At 38.6% G+C, this 27,507-nt stretch overlaps 1 protein-coding gene across 22 annotated transcripts in view; it reads right to left on the reverse strand.

The window, feature by feature from the left end:
* PLCB4 (phospholipase C beta 4) overlaps positions 1 to 27,507 on the reverse strand; it is a 216,932-nt gene that overhangs the window by 44,283 nt on the left and 145,142 nt on the right. For 20 of the 22 annotated variants that reach the window (XR_012628365.1, XR_012628366.1, XM_074864405.1 and 17 more), the window contains 15 exons: positions 23,035 to 23,143; positions 19,293 to 19,503; positions 18,585 to 18,678; positions 17,851 to 17,930; positions 17,304 to 17,388; positions 14,701 to 14,791; positions 13,676 to 13,771; positions 12,047 to 12,147; positions 10,264 to 10,299; positions 7,509 to 7,650; positions 6,798 to 6,882; positions 6,460 to 6,584; positions 4,442 to 4,493; positions 2,047 to 2,149; positions 201 to 365 (listed from right to left, as the gene is read on the reverse strand). Coding sequence is in view for 20 of the 22 variants with exons in the window: in XM_074864405.1 (XP_074720506.1) it covers positions 201 to 365; positions 2,047 to 2,149; positions 4,442 to 4,493; positions 6,460 to 6,584; positions 6,798 to 6,882; positions 7,509 to 7,650; positions 10,264 to 10,299; positions 12,047 to 12,147; positions 13,676 to 13,771; positions 14,701 to 14,791; positions 17,304 to 17,388; positions 17,851 to 17,930; positions 18,585 to 18,678; positions 19,293 to 19,503; positions 23,035 to 23,143 (1,575 nt within the window). In the remaining 2 variants the exon portion in view is untranslated. The remainder of the gene's footprint in view (positions 1 to 200; positions 366 to 2,046; positions 2,150 to 4,441; positions 4,494 to 6,459; positions 6,585 to 6,797; positions 6,883 to 7,508; positions 7,651 to 10,263; positions 10,300 to 12,046; positions 12,148 to 13,675; positions 13,772 to 14,700; positions 14,792 to 17,303; positions 17,389 to 17,850; positions 17,931 to 18,584; positions 18,679 to 19,292; positions 19,504 to 23,034; positions 23,144 to 27,507) is intronic. The other 2 variants (XM_074864419.1, XM_074864417.1) reach the window with 1 other exon arrangement.

Consider the following 27,507-nt stretch of genomic DNA (forward strand, 5'->3'; position numbering starts at 1 on the left):
TAAACAACCTCTTGAAAGCTTATTTCAGCTTTAGATTGTTTACTGTAGTAAACAGGAACCCTACAAACCCTTTTTCATGGGAGCAGTACTTATTCATGTGAGCAGTCAGACTGAAGCAGGGAGGTGTGGCTCAAGTGAGCAAGGATGCTCATGTGCAAAAGCGCTGGCAACCACAAAACAGTGCCTTCCAAATATCCTACCTTTCGAAATACAAATGATTCTTCATTGTAAACAGGGTTCAGACCATTGTTCATCACCATGCGTGTTCGAAATTCTTTACGTATCGTGTCGGTGGGTAAACCATACATATCCACTTCTACATACGTACCGATTTTTTTATCTGATAAGAACTGACCAGATATTACCTGCAACACAGTAACAGAACAGTGAGGAAAAGCAATACCAAGTACACAGCATTTTATGAATACTGGGAATATTGGTATTTTTTTTATTGACAGCAGTCTGAAAAATGCTTTATATGGAACAGAAATATTTATTACATCATATGAAAAAGGTGTATTTATTGCTAAAATTGCACTTCTTTAGAAAAGCTTTAGTGATAAGACCTTAAATATATCCTTAATTTGAAATGATTGTGCTCATTGTGCTATGGTATTAACAACTGTAAGTCAGTCAGCCCAATCAGCTGAAGTCTCACAGATCCGTTTGCTGTATTACTGAAAAACACTGAATGAAACAACCAGATTGGGCACTGCTATTCCACAAATGTAAATGTTAGTGCTCTGCTTTCACTTAGGTAAAGGTTCTAAACTAATCACATGTCAGTCTAACTCCGTATTATGTGTCTGGGAAGCGTAGGATGCTTGAAAAGCAAAAAACCCTCCCCACACGACTCCTCTATATTGTTCTGTATATGAAGATTTGTTGCGATTTTACTCCAAGTCAAGATTAATCTAGCCACAGCAGGTGATTACTCCAAGGAAAGTTTTTATTCCATCAAGATGATCTACTACTTAAAAACACAGCTAATGCTTTTATTATTGTGATCAGAAAAAACCTGAAACATGATTTCACAGGCCTAAGTTCATTTCAAGTCCTTTTCTTTTCATGATCTAACATTCTTCCAGGGAACACTCTGGATAACAAATCTGAAAAGTTATGTGGCTGAGGGGTGCCATTACTGGCTTTGGTCCACTCGATTCCTTTACAACAGAATTTATACAGAATTTTGTACTAGTTTTAGTCACACACGAAGAGCAAGTGGCAAAATACACCATCTAAGAACTATCTCCAGTGATTCTTAAAACTTATGTTCTCCCCACCAGATCCCAATTCCTTCTTGAAGGAATTGTATTGTCATTAACGTTAAAGAAAAACAAAAAGTTTTTGTTCCTCTGGAGATGCAAATGAAACTTAGTTAAATGTCTAGAATGCACAATGAACCCTCAGTGGGAGAGAGTTTGAAATTTCCATGCTGTGCATAGAAAGTTCTAACTGAAAGCTTAAGTCTTCTGCTAAGCTGCAGATATGGTGTTTGAGCAAAGAGAGGAGAGTGTCAAGTCACAAAAGACATTTTACAGTTGTCAGCCTCCTTTCAAAACGTGATACCTAACCATGCTTTAGAACTACAACAGAGGTTTTGTGGAATTTGTTACTCACAGATAACTCCAAAGTAAGGACCTCCATCACATGAACCATTTTTCTCTATTTAGTTTGAAAATATCCTGTTCATGTGTACCCATATTCCTCCTTGCTCTATAGTGACAAGTGATGTTTGTATAACTTCATACTGTCCACAGAAATGAACTTCACTCATTTATTCATTTGTGTGGGCTGATGTAATTCAAAAAGAGCACGAGAGAGTTTAAAATTCAGTGATAATGTGTATAACAAACCATCTCTGATTCTATCATGTTCCACTCAGATCAAGTAAACACAGATGTCTTAGCTGGCAATAAAATGGAAACAATTTGATGAAATCCACACAATCCAAACACATTTTCTGTAGATATCTTATTTCTGTTGACATTTAAATGTGATTTTGGATGTGATAAGATGACAGAAGTTTGTCTATTGCTGTTTTACCTGTACAGAACATGTTGCAGCAATTACACCATCTACAGGAGTTTCAGAGAAAGGGTCAAATGTTCGATCTGGTCGTCGCATGAAATCTGGTTTAAGTAGATACCTTATTTCAAGAAAAAGAAGAAGAAAATTATTCTTGTGTGGAAAATAAAATTGTGTTAAATACAAATAAAATGGATGATCTAGCTTTAAACGATGAACTCTCCCACAGCACTGTAAAATACAGACTATCATTCTAGCTGCAAGTGTGAGGAAATAAAAGGAAATATTACAGTTGTCTACAATACAGATAAATGTTAATCTTCATTTTGAATTACCAGATACTGAGAGATTAAATCAACCCTGGATTTCAAGATGAAAATAAATGTCATATAATCAAGGACATTTCAAAATAATTGAAGAATACATTTTAAAAACACAGCAAGTTATCATACAGTAAAAAGTAGACGCTGTCATTTAATTCTTTAACACTTTGGAAAAACATAGAGGGCTTATTCAATTTTATTTTTTTAAATGAAGCAGTTCCACAGAGTCAAGACTCATACAATAAATTTCAGCATGAAGCTCATTTTTTCATCTTGGTTATAAAACCTTGGGGGAAAAGCAGCTGATAATGTCGGTGCTGACAGATTGTTAATTATAGTAGCATGAAAGGTACTACCATAATAACACTCACAATACATCCCTGAGGACTATACACTGGATCAACATATCAATGAAGCCGATACATGCTCTGATGAATCAAAACCCAAGAATTCCGCCATCAAAATGAAATAGCAGTTGATCACAGAAGTGTTATGCCACACATGATGGGTTCTCTTCCACTGGTCTGTAACTGGACCCATTTTGCTAATTCTGCAGCCCTGACAGACAACAGCTGCTAGAAGATTATTTTTTTATCCACCCTTAGTCTCTCTAGTGAATCACTGGTACGCAATGTTATAAAGGCCTAGATAGAATAGAGAAATTAAAAAATGCTGGAAAAATTCCAATGGAAAGAATGTCAGTGTTTTCTCCCATTTTTTCATAATGTGGTTTCTGTTCAGGAAAGTAATATTCCTCATTTTTCTTACATTATAAATGTGTGTGATTTAACAATATTTTATTAATGTAGGTTATGGACAGAAGGGGAACTATCAGAAACATCCTTAGCTTCTGCTTCCAGCCTGCTGAAATAAAAAATGCTGAAGCTAGAGTGCCCTGGTCTTGTTTCACCAGCGTGAGAACTGTAAATCCGAGAAAAAAGGAGTATAGACAGAAGGAAATATAATTTTTTATTTTCATTGCCCTGCATGTTTTCTGTGATGGAAACAGCACCACATTTATAGTGCATATTAAAATATTACCACCATGTTACCATGCATTACCACTATATTACTGTAATACCAGAAGACTGACATAAGAATCATGAAAATTAGTTGATAGTGTTGCCTGTTCTTCAGAGAATTTAGCAAGAGTAAATAGGTGCTCTTTTACTAGGCTTGTGGGTCAAACAAGAAAGGAACCATACTCTGCCATATAAAAAGCTTTGTTTTTTCCTATTTTTGTCATTCTGATTGAAATGACCAAAGACTGCACCACTGTCAAACCCAAGAGCCTCTATCTGGAGAGTTCACAACTGAAATAAAGGCATGGAGATGCACAGCACTATGTTGACCACTCTGCAGATGAGGAATTACGAACCTTCACGTTCTCAAATTTTCTTGCTGAATAAGATCTGCATTAATAAAAGAATTGTTTCTTCCCAGGATGAGTTTGCAGATTTTAATGTGTTTCTGGACTGTCATTTCCTATAATTCATCAAACTTCTCCTTTCTCTTGATATTAATGATCAGCCTGCCCTATAAAGGTACAAACTTAATATTTGAGAAAAATCTATCCACATCACTTGAGCATCCTTTTTCATGCAAAAGTCATGAGCAAGAACTTCAGAGATTAAACACTTCAGTATTCTCTGTGAAATCTGCTCTCCAACTAAAGTACACAGATTTAAAAAACGTTCCCTATGTATTAAGACTCAACCTGTCCAAGTAAATTTGGCAATTCTGTGCACTGTGCAATGAATCTCCATTCTGTGGCATATCTTCAAAGAAAGATTGAGATCAGAAGCTGAAGATGTATTTAAATAACTGTGTATGATATTCATTATGATCTTCATAATTTGCACACAAGTCTCTTCTATCTCATCCTTAAAAACTGGGCATAATTAAAAAGCATATTCATCAGACTATCTCCTTGCAGGGGATAATTCTCCCTGAATTCTGCTAATTTCTACTCTTGACCTAGCATCCCATTTTTCCTTTTGTAACACATAATTAATAGTGACAAAATTTTATTAAAACCATAGTAAAGGATTCTGATACACAGTGACAACAGTTTAAATCATATCACTCACCCGCATGATCCATTATATTCAAATTTTCCTTGATTCAACTGCATTGCTAAATCTGTTGAGAGAAAAAAATTACTGTCTTTCATTCTGAATAATGCAATCATGAACAACCCTTTTTAGAAAATAAGACTGTTTGTCCAGAATAATCAGTTTAAATAAAAATTAATGCATATAAAACACACACATCTATGAAAGAAAAGGAAGCAATAGGAAAACTTCAGATTTCTTCACAGTAGTAACAGCTTTATCAACTAAGCTGAAGTCTGTGTCGTGCTTACAAAATGGTCTCTCCCTGAATTCAAACACTCCTGTAGGCAGTGAAGCATCAGACTGTGGTCCTGTTAAGCGCCTGGGATGGGATTTCCATCATCTAACTTTTGGTATCCACAGTATAGATGTCTCCATGCCTGTACTGATCCAGAACCACTTTGAATAATGGAGGGATACAGGCACTTTTAACAGTGCAATTAATCTCATTCCAAGGCAGACATATAAAATACACTTGAGGAGACATCCTAGAAGTGTGTATTTCTCTACAATGACCGTAGACAACCACCTCCAAAGCAGCTGTCTGTATCCTGAGGTCTTAAAGAAGGTGAGATGAATATTGCACTGGTTTTCTATGAACTTAATTGAATAAAATACCACAAAAAGAAAGCAGAGAGATCATAGCAGCATTGCTTTGTTTCAACATTTAAAACATCTGAATTTTATTCAATGCATTATTACGGCACTTGTATATAAACACAGATAGCAAACACTTAATAACCCTCTTCCCCTCCAAACCTCTCCCAGACTTTATAAAAAAATATGATGTTTTCCTGCAGGTTTCCAGTTACACTAGAACACAATATCCTTGTTCAGCGATAACACAGGTATCCTCTTGCCCAACAGACTCTACTTTTGAAAGGGAACAAATTCTTCTATGTTCTCCGTTACACAAAATACAAGATTCCCACATGTTCATATCTGTTATTATTTGCTTTACTGGGCCGCCTTAACTTCTATTTTCTCAATTATTCTTCAGCTTGTCAGCAAAGTTGGACCACTGAAGACTAATATAAGAAAGTTGCTCACTTCCAATTATATGATTAACACTCTTATTTTGCAATATAGAGGGGTTGACAATGGCATAGAGTGGGCAGAGGCAGTGTTGGGAGAAGAGTGAAGCTTGCCTATCTGCTCCAACCTCCAAATCACATCCAGTGGAGTGTTTTACAAGCGGTGTATCCCAGCACAGCCTTCTCTTGCTTCCTCAGCTAGGGAAATCAGTGCAAAGCTCTGCAGGACAGAACTCAGGGTATGAGCATCAGGAGTGTCTGCAGTACCAAAGACACCGCTGGGGGTGGGGAAGCAAGCACAAAAAGCACTATCACAGCTAGAAAAAGAAAATGGAAAAACTGGTCTGTCGCATATATGACTGAAGACATTTCTAGATTAATTTAGAAAACAACAAAACCCCCTACCCTGTTATACTCACGCTTTCATTGAAGAGAAACAATATATCTCCTCTCTGTTTACGCTGTGGAGAGGCATTTACATTCCCTGGCATCATTCTGTCAAGCTGGGATCTCAGACCCCATTCTCTGCTGCTGAACACGACTCTTTAATGCTTCACAACAACTAGTCTAGAAGTGCATTTGGCACACAGTCATTACATTTTTACCATCTCAATTTGTACACTCCCTTCACCTTTACTTTGCAGACATGCACCCAACTGTGCCAAAGCTGTGTTTTCTGAAAACAGTGATTTCCCTCTAATTAATACTTTTTATTAATAAAACATTCATGTGACAAGTTGCAGTACTCTTGTTTTTCCATGAAAGGGGACTGAATTTTCCTTCTCTGCATGGCTTTTTTACTGCTCCTTCTCTTACGCTTCTGTAATTCCACCCCTCTGTATTATTTAGCCATATGTCTGTTTCCTCAAAAAATGCCAGAAGCAAATCCATGGCATCTGTTTGAGAGTTACTGCCCAAGCCATTCTTTAGGATTGAGGTTCACTGGTCGTTGCTGCCTACCTGGGGTCTGATAGTTCAGTGAGACCATCTGGCAGCCAGCGTTCCAGAAAATTTGAGGCATGTAATTACTGGAATCCACTCGGCCTCCCTTTGGGTATATCCGACTCATTTGTCGTTTATTATAACTGTATAATTCATCAAGGAAAATGAAATAAAAACATCATAGAAATGTATCGTCATATCCTCGTATCTTCAGTATTTCTTAACATTAAACTTACTATTTCTCATCCTATGGGCTACTTTCCCTTTTCCTTTATAGTCATGGAACACTGTAAACCTAGAAAGGTACACTTATTTATTTATAGCATTAGAAGTGATATGAGGACATGAAAGGATACTTCACAAACTCAATGGCATGGGTCTTCAAATACCCTAGTCCGACTGATTCATTGAAAGAAGACATGTTGTGATGAATATTACGTTCTAGAAAGAAAAGACAAGACATTTTAAAACACTTCTGTAATGACAGATCAAAACACAAAATCACATACTATACATAATAGCAGGATACAGCAAATTCTGGTCTGTTTCCCCATTACCTGTCACTCAGAATCAAATTTCACTGAAGAGAAATTTCGTATTTCTGACTTGTTTTTTTTCTTTCACACCCTGGGAAATCAACTAAACTTTTATTTTTTGTTTAGGACAAAATTGTTATTCAGAGCCTGTGTTGTGTGGCTAGATAAGGCAAAACAACATGATAAACGGTCTAGTGTGCAATATGAAAGCATCAGCTAACTGCTTGACCACTGTGACAATCACGCTTACCTTACTTTACAGAAAGATGAACTAAAAAAAGCAGTTTAGTTGGAAAGGCCTGTAGAATATAATCCTCAACAGCTTCATATTCTCCCAGTAATTTAGTGACTCCGTGTGGATGACCAATGGAATAACATGCTAACTCTACTTTCAAGGAAACAGATCTAAAAGTATACTGATGACAGTCATTAAAGTCTTACGCCATTTCTAAACTCGGGAAATGTAGAGATTAAAGAGCTACCTAGAATAAGCAGACAAATACTTTTATTTCATTCAACCTTTTATGTTACCTTCTGCTACATCGAAACCTTGAAATTTTACAGGTTGAGCATAGTTGACCATTGTTGATAAATATGGATGTATATTGGTTGTGGCACCTACATATTTGTAAGATGCCATCCACGCTTGTTCATCTTCAACAGTTACTAAACCCTGAAAACACATTAAAAAGAATAATCACTATTTGTGTGTGCAAACACTATTGTTGGAATTTTCAAATGTGATACAAAGTTATACCCAAATCTGCAGAAAGTTAAAGAAAGTGCAAATTAATACAAGAAAAGTGGAAATTTAATATAATTTAAATTAAGATTTATTTTCTTACTGAAATATGCACCAGACGCTCTCAGTGTTACAAGGATGCATGCAAGTGGACTGATGATAGAAAAGCTCCTAAGCAGTGGGTAAATATTACATGATGTTAGTAGGATAACTTCGGGATAAATAATAAATATTACAACAGACTGAACAATGGTGGGAGATAATGATCTATCTTTGTCAAATAAATTCCTAAGGATTGTGATTAAATATACATTTTCCCATAGCAACTCTGGTGGGGTAATACATACTGGGTACTGAGTAGAACTTTCTCAACAAATAGGTTCAATTGCTAATCTTTACTAATAAAAGCAGACCAAAATACAGGGATTACAACCTTCGTTGGACAAAGAGATGTCACAAGACCAACAAGAGACACAGTACCAAGCTCATACTCCTAGCCATTTAAACTGATAAAAATCTGAACCCATCTTTCACATAACTACACTATATTTATAACAGAACTTCAGAAGTTTTCTACAAGTATCTCATCTTCTAGAAACCCACAATAGGAAGTGCTTCTCATGTGGATCTACCTGTTCAACTTTTTCCTTTCCCTAAACCAGTTTGAAACACATTCTTTTCACTGAAAGAAAGGAAAGAAAAAGATTTCTGTCGATCTAAGCAAACTCCGCAAGGCTTACTGTACATGGCAATTTTCCCACAAACATTTTCGCTTGTTCTCCTACGAGTGAACCAGTTCCCAAAAAAATCTAACCTACTGTAGGCTGACAGTGAAATTCTGCAAGGAAATAATATTCAAAAATTCTTACAGTACAGCTCTCTAGTTTCAGAATGCAACTCGTGTTTGTCAGAAAGTTCTCCTTTGCTATCGTATCAGGAAACAGTCAATAACAGGACGCAACGCAAAGCCCTTCTCATGGAAGAAGAATGCAGTTCACAGAACCTACACTACTGCAACTCATTTACTCAGGAGATGGGAGAGTAAGGGAAACATGAAACTACTTGCCAGTATTATGGGCACGTACCTCTACCTGCCACACAGCGCGGACACATCTCAAAGAATGAGTACCATGTGAATTGAAACAATTTATGCATTAATATGATGATTCACAAGTCATTTTCTGACTGCACAGAATAGCTGAGTTATCAGAATGAGTCCAGGTACACATTGTTTTATGTGCATTTTAGACTGAATTAAAAGTTCCAGTGGCCCATGAAATCAGACTGATACCATATTGTAATGCCAGGGCTCAATCCAACTGTTTTTCACTAATCCAAATATTGAGGGTTCACAGATCTGTTACCTCAATATGACAAATGGTACATCCCTTTATTAGTAGAATACAGGCATTTTCTTATTACTAGGTCAATATTTGTTAATAGAGTTTAGACCAAATTCAGGTCAAATTTCTTCAAAGGAACTAGTCCTTTTCAGTGTCTTCATTTTCGGAAGGCCAATAATTCAGGAAGAACTGATCACCCATCTTCTAAAAACCAGGCTCCTTCAATGTGCCTCCTGCTGACTACTCAGAGTTGCTAGTCATATTTTACTATCTTGATCCAGAAATGTCTAAGTAATGAATTACAGTGAAAAGAAAGTCAAAGGGAATTACACCCACCTTAGCACCAAGGGAATAGTACCCTGCAGACTATAGCTGTGTGACTGCATTACTGACACACTAGCTCTAAGTAATGTTCTAAGACATTCTACTGGTCATCTATTTTATCCTATTTACTTGCAGACCCATAATTTTTAGAGTAAATGAGCTATACTCTTTGCAGTGTTCACAACTTTAAAACTATGAACTAGAAAGGGGTAAGGGTGGAATGCTTCTTAAAGCCTACAGAAACAAAGGAGTGGTTACAACAGCATATGACGCTTTTAGGGGCTAGAGAAAACAATGGGGGAAAGTTCATTTCCCTCTGTTATTTAGACCTCCCCACCCCTCAAGAAAATCACTTAGAAAACAACATAGACTGAAACAAAGTCTGGTTAGGAACAGGAGAAGCTTTAATGGGAGAAGAGAAGGAGGAGGAGAGTGGAGGAGGTGGGAAAAGTCTTACAGAAGGGATTCCTGGGAGAAGATAAATGCAGAAGTCCCAAGGGAAAGCAAATGGAAGAAAAAGAGAGAGGAAAACAAAGTACAGTCAGGGTAAGGGAAGAGGGAAAAAAAGAAGCAGGGATGATACATCTCAACACCATTCAAAGAACTGCTGTTTCTCAGTGCATGACATCTGAGACTGAGAACAGACTCTTCTAAGCCGGCAAAAGTCATGCACTCCTGTCTGTCCCCAGATTTTCTGACAGCCCTAACCCCCATATAAAAGTACAGAAGAAACCCTAGAGGATAAGTCACTTTCAGAAATACTCTGCAGATGCAGTGAAACTGAGCATAAAATTGTTAAACCTAAGAATGCATGGTAAGTAATATGTATGTTATATATAAAGCAACAAAACAAACTACATAACATCCTATGTGTCACCTTTTTATTGTTTTCTTGCTCAGAATCTTCAACAGCCTAAGGGAAAAAAATATATATACATTACCCAAAGAAAAAGCAATAGGAAACACTCACAGTAAGGAAAAAAAAAATCCTCAAAAAGTTAACGCATTTAGCAAAAAGTATACCCTTTTCCACCTTCCTGTATGGCTCACCTGTCCCACACACTTGCAAAAATTTGCAGTTTCTTTCAAATTTGGGCACAAAAGATATGAAATTCAACATCTGGCTAGCAATGGGAATAGGAGGGAGGATGCCAGACAGTTAAGCCCAAACCAGTGCTATCAACTAGATGCTGGGGACAGAAAGTTTCAAAGAAGAATGAAAGAATGACACACTCAGACAACACCAAAGATCATCTGATCTGAATATGAAACTGCCCAGGCTCTGAAAAGCTAGGGGTTAAGACTGCTGTAAACTGTGCTGTAAATGCCCACATTTGGAAAAGGCCTATCTCAAGATGTTATTTGCCATGGGACAGTCTGTTGTCTGCCTTCAGTTACAAGCTGCCACTACTGAGAATCTTAAGACAGATAAATGTTGACTTGGCACTGAATGTACATTCCCAAAGAATAAAGATCAAGTCACTGATCAGCAAAGAAGCAGAGAAGTTACCCAAGGGCATATGCTGAGGATGAGTGGAGTGACTAATCTGGAAAAAAACAACAAACACCCCCCCCCCCCCCCCCCAAACAAACAAACAGACAAACAAACCCCAAAACACTCAGGTAGCTAAGGACTTAGTAAGTGAAACCAGCCCTACAGCAAAGAAGTTAAACAATGCTTCAGTGAGAAGATTCATAAAAGTCCTGAAGAAGCAAAGATGTTGACTTGAAGAGATACCAAGAAGGCATGTCTGATGTCTTGGTGATACTACTAGAGACATACTGCCATGGGCAAACTCTGCTGTGAAAGATTTTTCATGCTTATACTTCTACCTGGAGTAAGATCCAAAGGTAGACCGACAGGAGAGAAGAAGTGGCCAAAACACTTGAGTGACAGAGGAGCATGATCTGATACCTTAGCACTCACATGTGCATTTTTTTTTCCTGTAGCAAGCAGCAATAATGCCTTCAATGCCAGAGCAGACTTAGGTTTGGATTCCAATATTCTGTATCTAATTACTGTCAAGTAATACTCAAGTTACTGAGCACAGACTGATAAACTGTACTACATCAGGTATGAGTGGAATAAAGGGGACTCTTACCCTGCCTGCCATCTGGCTCCCTGCTATAGCCCCACTGCCATACCACCCCACCAGGGAACAATCGTCCTATTTTGCCTTCACTGCTGTAGGTGGAAGGGAGAATCAGCCCTAAGAGTTCACAATAAAAAATGACCCAGGGAATCCCTGTAACGAAGATGCAGGATGCAGGCTTGCAAAAAAACATTGCTGAGCAAGGAAGCTGATATTCGACCTCATATTAGGGCTCTGCAACTGAGATGCAAAGTAAAATATCAGAGGCAGGAGCAGGAAACTGCTTGCTGCCCTTAATTAGTATTTTTGATCAAATCCTCCGCTTGTATATTGTTTCCCTACACATTGATTCTGTTTCCTCAATGAGTATTCTACCTGAACAAGCAGAGAGTATTTTTGGCTATAAAATTTTGTCTTCTCATGAACCTAAAGGTTAGGAATCTGGTGAAGATCTCAGCTTTGACTCTTCTGACAACATCTGCTGTGATGCTTCCACAAAACAGAGTGTCTTTTACACCCACCTCCACAGAAAGCTTCCAAACAAATCTATTTAAGAAGCAATCCCACCTTTTTGACGCTGATGGCAACAGCTTCTTTTTGACTGTAATCGTCTACAGTAAGGTCACTTCCAAATTTGTACTCTGGATGAGCTTCTTCTTCCTGGTCAGCTGCACAGAAAAGAAAAGGGATCAGTGCAAAAACCACAGCAACTGCTGTTTTCTGTAAGAATGAAACAAATGACAGTTGAATACACAAGGTTTCATTTTGGCATTTTTAAAAACAGTAATAAAAACCAGGGTATTAGATTTCCAAGCATTAGTAGTGAATTACAGCTAAGGCCTGAGATTCTTACAGCTTTGACATGGTTAGTATGAGAAATTTTATTTACTGTACTTTTGAAGGAATCAGTAATTTGTTTAGCAAAAGCGTAAAATAAAAAAACAATAGGCTTGAGGAAATAACAAGAAATGAAGCCAGAGTTCTTTAAATAAAGATGTAAAAAGCTGCTGGTGTCCAGGCTTCTCATGTGCATTGTTAGAGCCTCCTTATGTGCCCCTACTAAAGGGAATCATTTTCATTTGCTTTTAAGGTGATTTTCCATTAGAACCCAGTGTACTCGGAGAAGCTAAAAAGGCCTCTTACAAACACAAAACCATTAATCACATTATGCATATGGATTTAAACAATAATTTTAGAAAATACTTATTTGAGCCTCTTGGTAGTCTAGCATATAATTAATAACACAGCACAATAAGAGCACTGTTAGAAATAAGCATTTCGATGGAAATCAGCCTGCAAAAAACCAGAATCTCCTCTGTGCTCCGTGATCACCTGAAGAAAGATACCGAGAGGCCTCTCCAAAAAAAATCTTGTACTTCAGTCTTTTCTAGTATTGCAAGGACAGATATCAGTATTTGGATCACAAAGAGTATCTTTCACAAGGACCTCTACTGACTGCAACAACAATGACTTTGTGCTAGTTTATAAAAGAATAATTATCAAGGAGCTAGGAGGACCAAGGGGTAGGCTGTCCTGGGATGTCCAGCATGACAAGGGTCACAGGCCAGTACCTTGGTTCAGACACTTGCAGGCAATGCATGATTTACCTCTTCTGAAGGTGGACATTTAAAACAGACAAGGTTAATCATACCTAGATATGTCTATTTTTCTCTGTTGGCCATAAACACATTCCACATCACTGGCTCCAATCTAGATGTTTACACTGAAGTTATCTGAAGTTTGGCAAGAAAAATCCTATCCCTCATTTTATCCTTATAAAGTATAATGCAGTAATCCAATCTGATGTTGACAGAAGTATTAAAAATAGTGACAGAATCTGTTTTCAAAGCAAAGGTCACAGGTTTCCAGTCTCTTGCACACAGAGTGAAAATCTGACTTGGTTGCTGCTCTAGTATGACTTCTGAATAGTAAGTGGAAGTTAAAATTACCACTAGTCCCACCAAGAGAGCTCACGTTCATACCACAGCCTGCCACAGAGCCAGGAACAGCTGTGGTATGTATCTGAGAAGTGATGGTAAAGCTGGAGGTCTGTATAAATGGTCCTGCACTGAGCCCAGACTTACTGCTGCTGCCACAGATTGTGGGCATGTGGGTAATGTGCATACTAGCTGCTCACGCCAGCCTACTGATTTACCACAGGCAATGTCTGAGAGCCCCTCTCTATGAAATCCTCACCACTTTCTATTTCTTCTTCATTATCATCCTCTAGGATATTTACAGGAGCAGCAGTCTCCCCAGCCTCCATCATCTTTTTCAGAGCGTCAAGCTGTTCTGTTAATAAGAAAAATAAAAATAAATTAGTCATGACATGAACAGTTTGTAGCATAAAGGAATACATGAGAACAATCATAAATGATTCTCTGATCCCAAGAGCTACTTTTATTTAATGGGCTCTCTAAGATTAAGTTTTCAGTTAGCAATAAAATTTTACTGAGTAAGAACATCATTAGACATATACTGTTACATCTGAAAAGTGGTCAGTAAGGGCTGTAGGCAAATCTCAGTGAAGTTCAGAAAAACATTTCCACGGACTTCAAAGGCCTTTGGAGCAAGCATATTACTTCTCCAAAGACTAAACAGACAGCTATCTTTTTGGTGCTTGATCTATGTAAATAAAGGCAAAGTGCTTGGATTTTCAACTGCATTCCCATGTGCATTTCAGTTAAGACAGTATGAACACAACCATGTATGACTGAAGTCAGTGGAAGGTCTGCGTGCTTATCTTTGAATGGAGAGGGACCAGAGTTTATCACTACAGCCATATTGGAAACTAATATAGCGACATTATTGTTACTGAAAGAAGATAAATATCAGAAGCGGCAACAATAGCAAGAAGGACGATTTGAAATTCCATTTCATTTTACTCTTATCCTGGAAAAACACAGCAACGCAAACATACCAGTGTAGGCACAATTTACAAGAGCTTCTATCTGCGTCGTATTTTAGCTCAACCAGCAATCTGATAAAAGTCCCAGGATTACATTTCTAGGTCTATCTATGCCTATGCTACATGCTGATATCAAAGCCTAGACTCCGGCACTCATACGAAACACAAGGGCAAATAAAATGTCATTCACATGTAAGTCATATTTTTCCAACACTAAAGTACAAGCAATTAGTAACAAAAAACTTTAGTAACAAAGTCTATTTGTATCAATCTGGACTTTTGTTTCATTTAATGCTTGACAAGCTTTACTTACTTTTTTCTACTTCAGGTTTCAGCCTTTTATTCTTTATGAGAATCTTCCTTTTGAGGTCATTAGGAGAAGGTAAGGCTTTACCTGTATCAAGCTGTAAAATAATTTAAAGAAAAGGCTTAACAACAGCTATTTGGCCTCTCTACACCCCTATTTGGTATTTTGACTTCAGGACAACAATGGTAAGGGGCAGTAAACAAGCAGTGCCACCTCAGACACAACTTATAGCGTGACTGCAATATTGTCTCCTCTGCTTCTTCCCTATCCCATGGGAAAGCTGTGCTCAGGTAAATGTTGTCGGCTGAAACCAGCACATTAGTCTCCAGCCTACGTCATCCTCAGCTGCACTGGTCAAAACGTCTTCCCCTCTCTCCTGCCTAGCAATGGGCATGGATGTGACCTGCAACTCTTCATCAGAGGACTTCCTACCTCCCCTCGCTCCCTCTGGCTCACACACAGCCCAAGTCACAGTTTAGCCTATTATCATTTGATCTCTAAATAAGTCACCTTTTATGGTCCCTTCAAGCTGTAATAATGCAAGTGGGGCAGCCCACACATACTTACATAGTAGAAATAGGCTGGCGCTGGTAATGGAAAACTACCCAGTCCTTAGCTAGGTAGTGAGGACTATTTTTGCCAGTAGGGCTACAGGGTCACATCTTCAGTATTTGTGAAAGGCAAATTACAAGTTTCACATACACAAGGAAGTGCTACTAAAAAGGTTTGTTCCCATTTGCAGAAGGAGAAAAAATATTATTGAGAATAAAGTACAAAATCCTCTGAGTTAATCCCCATCACATTGGTAATTAGCATCCCCTCCACCTCAGGCTTGCTAAGAATATTACGCAGGGAGCTGCTGGTATAATAGACTGTGGTTTCTAGTGAACCATAAGTGATACAGGAGTAGAAGGTATTTCCGGGACTAGTAAAAGTTCTTAGAAGAAATATTCAGATACCCTTATCCTTAAATCTAACTCTGAGCTACGCAGAAGCAAAATTCTAGATGAAGAAACAAAAGAACAAAGCACCACGACTTGAAACCAAACAAAAGCAGCAGAGGTGACAAATAACAACCCATCAGAAAACCCCAAATCAACCCAACCCAACAATAACGGGTGCAAACCTCCTTGCAGGAGGGTAATGATTATCCATAACCACCAGGCTAGCTCAGTCATGGGAGTTTCAGTGTGTCGGATGAAGAGAAAACTACAATTGTTCCTAAAAGCACTTGGGTTGTAATTCCACTAGATGTCAGTGCCGCAGAGCTCATTTATCCCCAGGCTTCCAGATGCCAGTCTGCATCCCCCAGCAAGGGTACAGTTGGATGCCCATTTGTTTATTTAAAACCAAATCTGCTTCAGCCAGTGCCACGTCTCTCAAGCCTGCCCTCCTCTGTCAACTAGTCGAGGTAGCAGAAACCAAGCACTTGTAAAATACACGTTTCAAGCTTCTCTTGCCACCTCTGCAACATTTGCTCTGTGAGCAGCTGGGGACTGAACTCACCCATGAGGAGGAATGGACACAAAATGCAGGAGGCTCAGTAGTGCTGCAGAGCACAGGCAGCTGAGGCTAAATACTGGGCCCTGAGGTAGCAGCATGACAGCCTTTGGCCAGCTCTATTTTAGGCTTCCCTGAAAGCTGCTGGAAGTTGTCATTTGTGAGGAATGTGGCAAGCTGTTACATACATTACAGAGGAACACTACAGATTTAGTTCTCTGGGATGCACTTTTCAGGGCAACAACCTGCTGTTCACCAAGCCTTGTGCGTTGCTGCCCCTTGTTGCATGCAAGGAAAGCCAAGAAAAGCACAGCTCTAGAGATGATAATGCCAGGAGCTCCCTTTGCTGGGGTCACATGGACAGGAGCCAAAAGCTAAGGCAGAGTTCTCTTTGTCATGGTCCCCCACGGCACTAAAGAACATCTGCAGGTTTTGGGTGGCTGCTGGCAGACAGTGAGCACGTTGCTCTGGAGAGCAAGGAAGGCCTGGAGGGGTAGCTGCAAGCACTGGGTAACGAGCTATTAAATTCTCAAATATTGTGTTTGTGAAAGAGTGTCTGTTATTATCTCCTGCCATGCAGGAGAGTGAAGTGCGTGCAGATTACAGTGCACTTGATAGTCCAAATGAGACTGCAGGGAACTCTTCCTGCTTAATTTAATCTTAATGCAGTAGTGGGGGCCACCTAGACTGCAGGACCTGGTCTGGAGCATAAAGCATGCAAAGTGCAGCTGAAAGAAGAGGTTTCCTCAGCTGAGACCACGCTATTTATAATTAATTGGTTTCCAACAGCGACTGGCAATTTCAGAGTTATGTATGACCTGCAAATACAATGTATGTGGTGTATTTTATGTAGGTGCTGATATTACGTCACACGTCAAGGGGATGGATTTCCCCAGGCTCCTTGCCAGAGCCCTGTACAGAGAAGATTAAACAAATCAGATAAGGACAAGTTTGTACCAAAAAGCATAGACACCCAAAAATCATTAGTCATTTTTGAAAGCACAGGACTGGCAGTGAACAGCACTATAGGTGGTATGATCCCAGTTTATAATTTCTTTTAAATACAGCTAATATAAAAAAAATAAAAAGACGAGCAGAATATAGCATACTGGATGTGTTTCTAGAGGCTGCTTCAACAGGAGATCTCCAAAAAGATCTTCACAGTATTTTGACATCTTGTACTGTTGGTATTTGCTGGAAAATATGATGTTGGTTCATTTTTAAATATAAGAAAAATAAATCACTAGTACTCAGCAAAACAGAATAATACTAAGTAATGTAGACTTCCCAAATTATATACTGCCCACTTTCTCTCAACTGAGAAGTATTACTTTGCTGTAATTATACTGTCAATAAAAGTCTATTATCTGACATAGATGAATTTAATAAGACAAAAAAAGCAGATTAACTGAATCCCACACAGCTAATGGAACATCCAAATATATTTCACAGCTTTACCACAGATAAAAATATTGCCATTATTAAGCTAGATAAAGATTGACTAGTATATTAAAGTACAGTCTCCTCCAAGTGACATTCAGCATACCTGCATACCCCTACAGTTTTCAAGTACACTCAAATTATAGTATTTTTGAGCTGTAACATCTCTCTCATGCATTGCACTATAAAAAAAATAAATAAATGGGCAGTATATACCTGCAGTGATTTTCAAATGAAAGAATGACAGGATACTCTGACGTAACAAATGCTGTTTCCTTAATGGCTTGAATTACATCCTATAAAATGCAATAATAGGATTCAAATTAGAACAGATCAAATTACAATCATAATGAAAGAGATTTTTTTGTTCTCCACCCCACCCTGAGAAACACAGAGCTGAGTCTCAAATGTGCCAAGTGAAGCCAGAACTAGATGAAACCATATGCTCGTTCTCTGTCCCCCCACAACCCAGACTCAGCGCAAAGAGGTGCCAAGAGGCACGTGCAGCAGTGATGGCAGCTTAACCCAGAACCTATCAATGCTACCCCTGGATCTGCTGCCATCTTCTCTTGCCAGGGAGAATTTCTACTCCCAGAATAACTCCTGCATCTTCAGAATTTTTCCACAGCTAAGGAACTTCTCAGAGAATTGAAAAAATATTTATTCTGTGGTGCAAAGAGCCAGGACGTGAACAGGATGTGAAAATATGGGGTAAAAGGAGCAAGTCTGCTTCTTGCAGTTTCTGTGGAAAGGCAGACGTAACACAGGGGATGTATGATGCAAGTCAGAAATGAACCCCAAGATCTGGGGACAAGAAACCATGCCTGTACAATCTGTCAGTCTGTCGCAGGGGAGCAGCATCTGGGTGCTGAGGAGGGGACGGTGCCCTCCATGGATTCCTGTCCAGGGGTTCTATGGCTTACTGCCAGGTGGAGGGGTCAGGCACTTACCTTGAAAAGAATATCTGTACACATTGCTTTTCCATGCGTGATTATTGGTTCCTGATCTTCACCTTTGCCATCCCAACAGTCCAGCTCAACGCACCTACAGACCCAAGGGAAATGACGTCAGCTTCCCTAGTGTTTCAGTACAGGCAAGCTACTCGGGACGTGTTCTGAGCAGTGAAGTTCAGAGCAGTAAGTTACAAAGCAGATATGGGCATCACACAATTCCTTTTAAGCTGCACACGTGTAATTTCAGACTGCTTTTATAAGTTTGGGTATAGTACTTTAAATATAGTATGTATGTGTCAATATGTTTACACTTGAACAATAATGTTTTTAGCATTGTAACACTCTTCTAATTTATTCTCTTGTGCAGCTAACTGTGACACATTCCAGTATGTCAAGAAATTAAGCAGGAAATTGTAAACTGATTCTCATTTACATATAAACTTCTTAATTACAAAGCAGAAAGCCCTTTGAAATTTCTCAGTTGTCATTTTCAGATCAAACTTCTCTTTCTCATAAACTCTTTCCTGACATCAATTTCTACATTCCACTGCCTTTCAACATTTTTTGTGAAATATTCATATTTTCATTTACCACACTAACATATTTACACATTCAATTATGCAATACATCACCACCAAGATGTATTATTTAGCTTTAAAGTATTAGATTCACAAATATTAAAGGCTGTTATCTCCTGCTTCCAACCTGCATCCAGCCAAAAGCACTTGTCTGTACATCTCCACCGAAGACTTGCCACCAAACTGTCTGCCTGTTAAGTATGTATTGTGAGAGGAACTGATGAAATAATGAGCCAAAGGATGATCCATTTCTTGATATAATTCCAAACGGTCTAGGAAAACTGGGGCATTTTCATCTGACATCAAGTATCTGCAAAACCCATCACTCGATATAACACCTAGAATGAAGAAGAAAGCATGGTAAACTGCTACTAGAAGTTTATAGTGGGCAGAAATCAAACTTGCAGAGCAGGAACAAAAGCTATGTTTACACAGGCTTTTGCAAGCAAACGGAAGCTCTGCCTTTCTCCAAGCTGACCAGCAACTGTGTTGCGGGTGCAAAATCTGCCACTGTGTTCCCAGATTAACAAAAGAAAAAAAATCAGGTGCCCACCTAGTTCAATATCCTATGTCCAGCATTCACCATTACTAAACCTAAGGCATCAAGAAGATGTGAAGAAGGCAAATAAGTAGTGACATCTCCTCAGAATACTCCCAACAACTTTGGGTTCCTGGTCGTTATGAGCCAGAAATTGTGAGCTTGCATGTACCAGTCTTCCACGGTACTTTTCTCCCCTCTTTCATATTTAGTCCTGCCCTGGCCATGCTACATCACTGTTCATCAGCTTGCAGCACGTGCAGAGACTGTTCTCACTGACAAAAACAAGCGGAGATGTACCTGAAAACAGTTGCATGTATTCATTTGCAAAGGACTAGGAAAATCTAAGATACCTTCAAGTTTACTCTTTGTAATACAGGTTTATTCCTTTATAATGAAAAGCAAGCCATTTTCTAAAATGAACATGGGACATACAGTAATTCAGGGGACAGAATTCGTAACACCCTTCTCTTACTTCTCTGCTGTTATATGCTTCATAAAGTATAAAAATATATAAAAAATTGAGGGATAAATTTTAGTGAAAACAAAGTAAGAATAATCAGTACTGCAATATCAGTTTTAAAGCAGCCAAGAGACTGAAAAATTATATGGGGTAGGGAACAGTGGTTATCTGGCACTAATTTGGAGATTGCTTTCCCTAAAGTCACGTATGAACACTCAGCTATTGTTAAGACACAGGCTGCAGCAGTCCTATTTTTATTTTGGTTAAGACAACTTTCCTCTTATACAGAGAACTCCAGCAATCCCACTTTTCATTCTGCTCCTCGCTTTCTGAAAAAATCCTCTACTGCAGCATTTTCTGTGCTTGGTGTCAGCCAGAGGTGAACTGTTCTGGAACACCTTATTCAAATCCTCTCAGCTGATTCCAGGTTTTGGAAGAAGGGGAAAAAAAGGGGGCAAAATGGAATTTTCAACTCTAAGAATGTTTTTATTTTGTTGATCACTGAACTCAAAAGCAGCAGCACAAAATATCTCAGATGATACGCACTTCTAGTGCATCATCTAGTGGAAAAAAGTCTGAGCAGGGATTCTAGACAAAGGATGGCTGAGACCTCAGCAACTTCACAGCGCTCTAAGTGCTCAACAGACCAGCCTCGTATTTTTGACATGCGCTCACCAGGTGGAAGAATTTGCTTTTGTAGTGCTCCTGAGCAGACTCAGGTTACTAAACTGCCCAGCATTAACTTGTTCAGCTTTACCTACTCCTTCTGTAACTGAAATGTAACTGAGGAAGAGTCAGTTGCTTATTGGTACCGCCTTGGTGTGCAACCACCTTGTTTCTTAATTGAGCTTAATTACTTTGTTCAACAGCAAAGTTATATCTAAGAAGAAGGGGAAAGAGACTGCAGAGAACAGCCACTGCTGAGACAAACAGCCGCTGCTGAGACAAATTCTTCTCTTCTTTAAACGCTAAGGTTCAACATGTTATATGAAATCATCTCTCTATCCTGTTGATTGCATCGGGATAAAATCTGCATCAATGAATATGATCTGTGGAGGAACACTGTAAGAGGACACTGCTGCTGTTCTGTTGTTACTCTCCATAACCCTATCCCTGCAGGAGGTTTACCACATTTACTTAAAACCTGTTAGGAATATAAATCAAACAAAGAAGCGAAATAATTAGCCAAGATTCAATTATTGGCTAAAATAATAAGCCAATATCCATTCCCTTGCTACAGCTTGGTGCTTGCAAAATCCTCTTCTTTGAGAATTACTGAACATTGTTTTCCAGTTCTAGATTAATTTCCACCTTCATAAAACTTGTTTTTACATGTTCCACCTTAAACAGGTGGCAGCTATGTTAGTACACCTTCCTCATTTTGGAAAATATGTAAAATACACTGGCATCAAGAGGAATCACAGATGAGTGCCTTTAAAATCAAGTAATTAATACTTGGAGAATTCTACTTCACGCAGAGAGAAAGAGAAATAAGCTACACTGCTTGTGAGTGGAAAACCCTCAAAACGTTTATAAATGACTCCTAGTGAAGAAATATCTCCTCTTCTCCCAGGTGATTCCTGAAAAGTCCATGTTTTCACAGAACTAAAAGAGCAATCTATTAACTCAGCATACAACACAGCATCTGGAGTAGCATATACAGTACAAGCTCCTCCTCTAGCAGTTTGGTCAAAAGGACTAAAGTACTATAAGGAATGGTGAAAGCTACACATCCAGCTACAGAAGGATTCCTTAAGCTTATTCCTTAAGACTGAGGAAGACAACGGTAAACTCTTCCCAACCACTGGCCCAGAGAAAGTAAAAGGGGCAGGTGTTGCTGCAGAAGGCATCGCTGGTGTCAACACCTGCGATCATAAAACAACATAAAGGCACACAGGGGACCCAACAATGCTGCAGCACGGAGCAGAGCTGCCTTGGGCTTTACTGAAGCAGTTTAAGATATTGCCTCCTTCTCTTGTCTGCTTTGCACATCCTTCATCAGCAGGGGCAGAAACAGCGGATGTGTAAAGCTACTTGGCTTCTCCAGTGCTGGCTTGATACTTTAGCCTTTAGGCAAGTGGATTCCTGTTAGGATGCCCGAAGGTCTATGGCTTTGTGAAGCTCCTCCTCTGCATGCTACAATGATTTCCAGCAAAGGGGGAGGGAGGACAGATGGGGATAGCAATATTTTAAATTGCACAACTGATCCCAACACAGCTATTTCAGCAGAATGGATAAGAACTGGGAGCTAAGTTCAACCACTGACACCTCCAAGACCCGTAGTGGCCCAGGACACGAGCAGTCCAAGAACGGCTTGGAGACACTTCCTGCAGTCTTCTTGTTCAGAAAGAACATTTTTCAATGTACCCACATAAAATACCCTGTTCTAAGCTAGGCTGCTGCCCTCAAGCACTATACAGATTGTAAGAAGGTGGATGCAAATCCAATAGTGCACACGGTAATATTTTTATTTTTTTAATTTTTTTTTTTCCCCACAGTATCTGTACAGCTTTGCAGTCTCTCTGAGACCTTGGCCACAGCCACACGCATGTTGCCTTGTTGCTAGAAGGAGTCTCCATGTTGTTCCCTATTTGCTCGATTGTAGCCTCCCCCAGTTCGTATCAGGATGGCTGTCTTTGTAGCCACACTGTAACCTGGATCAGGGAAATAATCGTAAAAAACCACTGATTTTGAGGGGTAGATATTTTTCAGCAGATCAGTTTGCTGATCTAGTTCACTGGGTGGCCAGACAAGTGCTTGCCCCCTGACCACAAGGACTGTAAGCTCCCTTTTAAAAGTTTTGATGCTTTGGAACAAATTCCCCAAATGCCTAAAACCAATGAATGCTGAATTCCCTCCCACATTTACCTTTACTCTTCAAGTCTTCATCTGGCTCATATGTCTCAATTATCTGCATTGCTCTTTTTGTGTCATAAAAGGGAAATAAAATTTCATTGAGCCGAGGATCTCGTTGATGCTAAGGTTAGAAAACAAGGGAATTCAGCAAAACAATACAGTGCATGGCTATCATCCAAGAGCATTTCATTACTGCAGATGAGAAAGAAAGAAGTGGACATTTAAAAAAAAAAAAAAAAACAAACAACCAAAGATCCCTAAAGCTTACAGACTATTCAACAGTAACTTCAGATTTAGGCAGAAAACGAACCTTATCTTTCATAGGAAACCTAGGCAGTTTGATTATAAAAATATTTCAAAAAACAAATCCAGTGCAATTGTATAACTGGTCTTACTCTTCCTTGTTCATGAAAATGACTGCACGTGGTATACGTGCAAATGAAATGTTGAAAATAAAAAGCTAAATCTCTCTCTTTGTAAATTCTCTCTCTTCCTAATCTTTTTTTGTAGGTCATGTAAACTGACAGACTGGACCGATGGCACTGTAATCACCTCTGCAAAAATGCATGTCTTCACCAATATCTACAGCTAAAGCAAAAATTAAAAGCAAAATAAAGCCATACTATAAATACAGAATTTGAAACCCAAATTTAAAAATATGCAACTACTGATGATTATTTGTGAATCGTGGAAACATTGGGTTATTAACTACTCAAAAAACAGTGTAGGTTCTTAGAAGAAATATGTACAACTTAAAAGAGCTTCACAATATCATCTCTTTAATTCACAGTAATTTATGATATTAGGACTTTGTAATATATGTAATATTTAGATACAATTTAGCAGTGACTTCTAATACACTACTAAAACTCAAGAGTTTTTAAGTTTTCACTTCATAGTGTGCTACGTAACTTTTGTTTTTCTTCATGCTGGATTAGAGCTGCACACTGTGTGCCTGATTCTCCATTAAAAGAAAATTTAAAACATAATTGAACTGAGTAGTGGCATGTAAGCAGATGCAATAAAACAAAGAGAGAAATATGACTGTGAAAACACTCTTTTACCCCAGTAGGTGCACAGTTTTCAGGCTTTTGTTTAAGCAGAATTAAAAAAATGTAACAGGCCACCCTCATATTGGTGATCAATAATTTGGAGTGGACAGGATGGTGTTGATATGGCTTGCAACAGCACTATCAGCATTTGATGTAATTCCTCATGTGTAACTTTTTGACATTTTTTTCATTAAAAAAGAAATAGCCAATCAAAAATAAGCACTAGATCTCTTTTCTTACAACCAATACAGTGGTGCATGTGCTTGATTAATTCCAAGAAATTACAACCAATGCCAGTTTAATCATGCAATTAAGGAGGGATCTTTCAAGTAATGCTACTGAGAGTCTGCAGCATCTAAAATATAGCAGTTTCATTCACTACAGATCGGCTGTCTGGATATCTAAGTAAAACTCAGATGAAATATGATATAAGAGCAGATGGATGCAGGACATAACTTGCTAAGCAGCACACAACAGCAACACAACACTGGCATGCAACATGTCTACTGTGACAAATGACAAGCTTTATACCATTAGTGACAATACACCACTTCAAAAAATTGTAAGAAATACTAGGGAAGGTTCTTAACTCAAGAAAAGTGCTCTTCCCCAGTCTCTTTCTTCTACAGTGAGTCATAACCAAACAGAAGAAAATAAATGGGATAAAGGAAAAAGTCTCCTCTTGAGAAAGAGTCCCAGAGTTACCGAAACGAGCTAAGAGCAAAATATTCTTGTAGCAATGATCACTCTTTATCAATTTTCCATTTGAATAAAAGCATGTCTTTATGTTTACTTAGTATAAAAAAATAAAGCAAAACTGACAACTGATGAACTTTTACTTAAACAAAGGAAGAATGCTTACTAGTGTCTCTTGGGGAAACATTCTGTACTACTGAGCTTGTTGGCACAGGGAAAGTTGTAACACAAAAACTGACCAAAACTAAAAGCATGAAGTTTCATCTAGAAAGACAACATGCCCCAGGACTAATTGTGTTTGTCCAACAAGGTTGCATTTGATTTGATTGGTTGCATTCTAGTTACCATACTAGACAGGACACCCTTACGCTAGACATTCTTAACTATATGAGGGTGAAACATCTAGAAGCACGGGGAGAAAGAATGCCTGTATGGTTCTGCGAAGAGAGAAGGATCACTGAGCCTCCCCAAACTGGCCTCTAGTCTCCTCTGAGATGCACAGCAGTTAACACTGTGGCAAAACCAATTTTCTCCCTTGAATTTGTCCTGTGCAGTGGTAAGAAGGGTGTCCTTCTGTGGAGATGAAAAACGGAGGCAGATAGAGCAAGCGAGTGAGTGGGAAGGAGGGAGGAAGAGCGAGCAAGTGAGTGGAAGGGAGGGAAGAACAAGGAAGCAGGAAAGAGGGGTGGCAGCAGGAAAGAGGGGGATAGAAAAGGGTCTCCTCATACCTCCTTCCCAGGAGAAAGGATGAATCCTGGTCAGACTACTGAATTTCCATTTTGACAGTTACTTGGCTTATTAATTTATTGCTGCAAATGAATGGCAGGACCAAATCTCAATAGTAGTGAGCTCAGTTCTTTTTCTACTACATTTTCTTTTTTCAAAATTTGACTTAAAAAAAAGAAGACCTAGACAAAATACTCGGTGCTTGACAATAATTAAATTTCTAAAAACTTCCCAGAAGCTTTCATACTGATACACAATTAAATCGGCTGTCAGCCAGCAGCATTAAGTCAAATACAGACAGCAGTTTGGAAAGAGCTAACTCTCCACTCATACCCAATAACGTATCCTCACGCTTAGAGCTTCTGCAGCATGCCTTGGAGGTTACTGAATTCAAAATAATTTAGGTTAAAGACGCTCAGGAAGAATTGCTCTGCCAAGTAACTCCCCTCTCCTATACAATGATAATAATATTTTTATATTTTCCAGCATTAAACATCGTTGGTAATTGCAGTGTTGGCCAGCTGTCAAGGGGACAGAAATGATCACTTCAGGACAGAGATTCTGGGTCATTTAGTGCCTTTCAAATCATGACCAAAACTTTAAACTCTATTTGGAGACCAAAAGACCTCCAGCACAGAGTAAGGAAGCATTAGTTTCAGTCATCAGAGTGAATGTCCTGCTCTGTAAAACCATTTGACTAATTTTTCCCAGCTCTGATCACCAACTAAGGGGCCAACAGGATTTCCAATTGAAAAATTTGTAGTGTCAATAAGAATGTAACCAACAAGATGTATCTTTCTCCAATACTGCCCATAAACTAAGGCTTCTAATTCTGTAAAAAGAACTGCTGAAACAATACAAAACCGAGAGCACAACAATTCAATTTTACATTTTTAACCAGTTACTGGAGATAGCCAGGAACTTCTTAGAGTTGCTGGCAGCTCTTCTTCAGAAATTTGGGCTTCAAGGAAGCACACTTTAAACTAAAACAATTACAGAGATCAATTTTAAAATAATGAAAAAATAGTAATTTACTGGAAAATGAAGATTAATTAAAAAAAATCAGAAGCTAATATGGTTCAAGGTGGGGTCAGGGCTGTGTGCTTCAAGCAGTGAAGTGAGTTAAGGGAATAATTTATAATTTAAATCACAACATTATCCTTTCTCCCTTCAGTGCATAAGCAAAAATGACATGGCTTAGCTAATGACCTCAGTCCTGAAAACATTTAGACACTGAATTTTCTAAATAGCTGTGACAAAAGAACATCTCACAGCAGTAAGATTGAGCACGTGCTCCAATTTGCTAATAGAGGGAACTATGTGGGTACAAACTAAGGCCCCAAGTATGTAACCATTAGTCCTGAGGTTGTTAATCATCTCACTATCTTTTCTTTTTAAATACCCTTTCTACATGTAATTCAGGTTTGATGAAGAGTAAGGCACGAATTCCCTACTGAAAATTATATCCTAAATTTGATATATGGGGAACTTACAGCTTGAATCTTCACACTGCAGAATCAGATATATACATCTCTCTATATATAAAAATATATAAAACAGATTTTTAACTACTAAAATAATTTTAGACGGAGAGATTTTTGGTAATGCACCCAGTCCCTAAAAGATCATGCGGAGAGGTAAAGCAGCTCTTCATGTTCCAGATGAGAAGAATCTACTGGTACGAGTAGAATGCGTTTATTTTCCATGTGTACGTTCTTGTCAAATCTACATAGTGTATTTGTTGCAATTCTGAATGAGTCAGTCTTCTATAACTTACTGTGCTTTAGGAATAGAAAAAACCCCCAACCCCACATTGTTTATTGAACTACTTCGCACACTTATGATGTTTTTAAAGAATACTAAATACTCTTGCCAAAAACTGTATTCTGGAAATACAGCAATAAAAATATTTCCTCTTATTCTGCACACACAGTATGTTAAAAAACATATACAAACTCTTAAAATATCCTCTTAGCTCTTAGATTTGTAATAGATTGAAATAATACTGTCG

This window comes from Strix uralensis, chromosome 3, assembly GCF_047716275.1.
Source record: "Strix uralensis isolate ZFMK-TIS-50842 chromosome 3, bStrUra1, whole genome shotgun sequence".
NCBI classification, from domain to species: Eukaryota; Metazoa; Chordata; class Aves; order Strigiformes; family Strigidae; genus Strix; species Strix uralensis.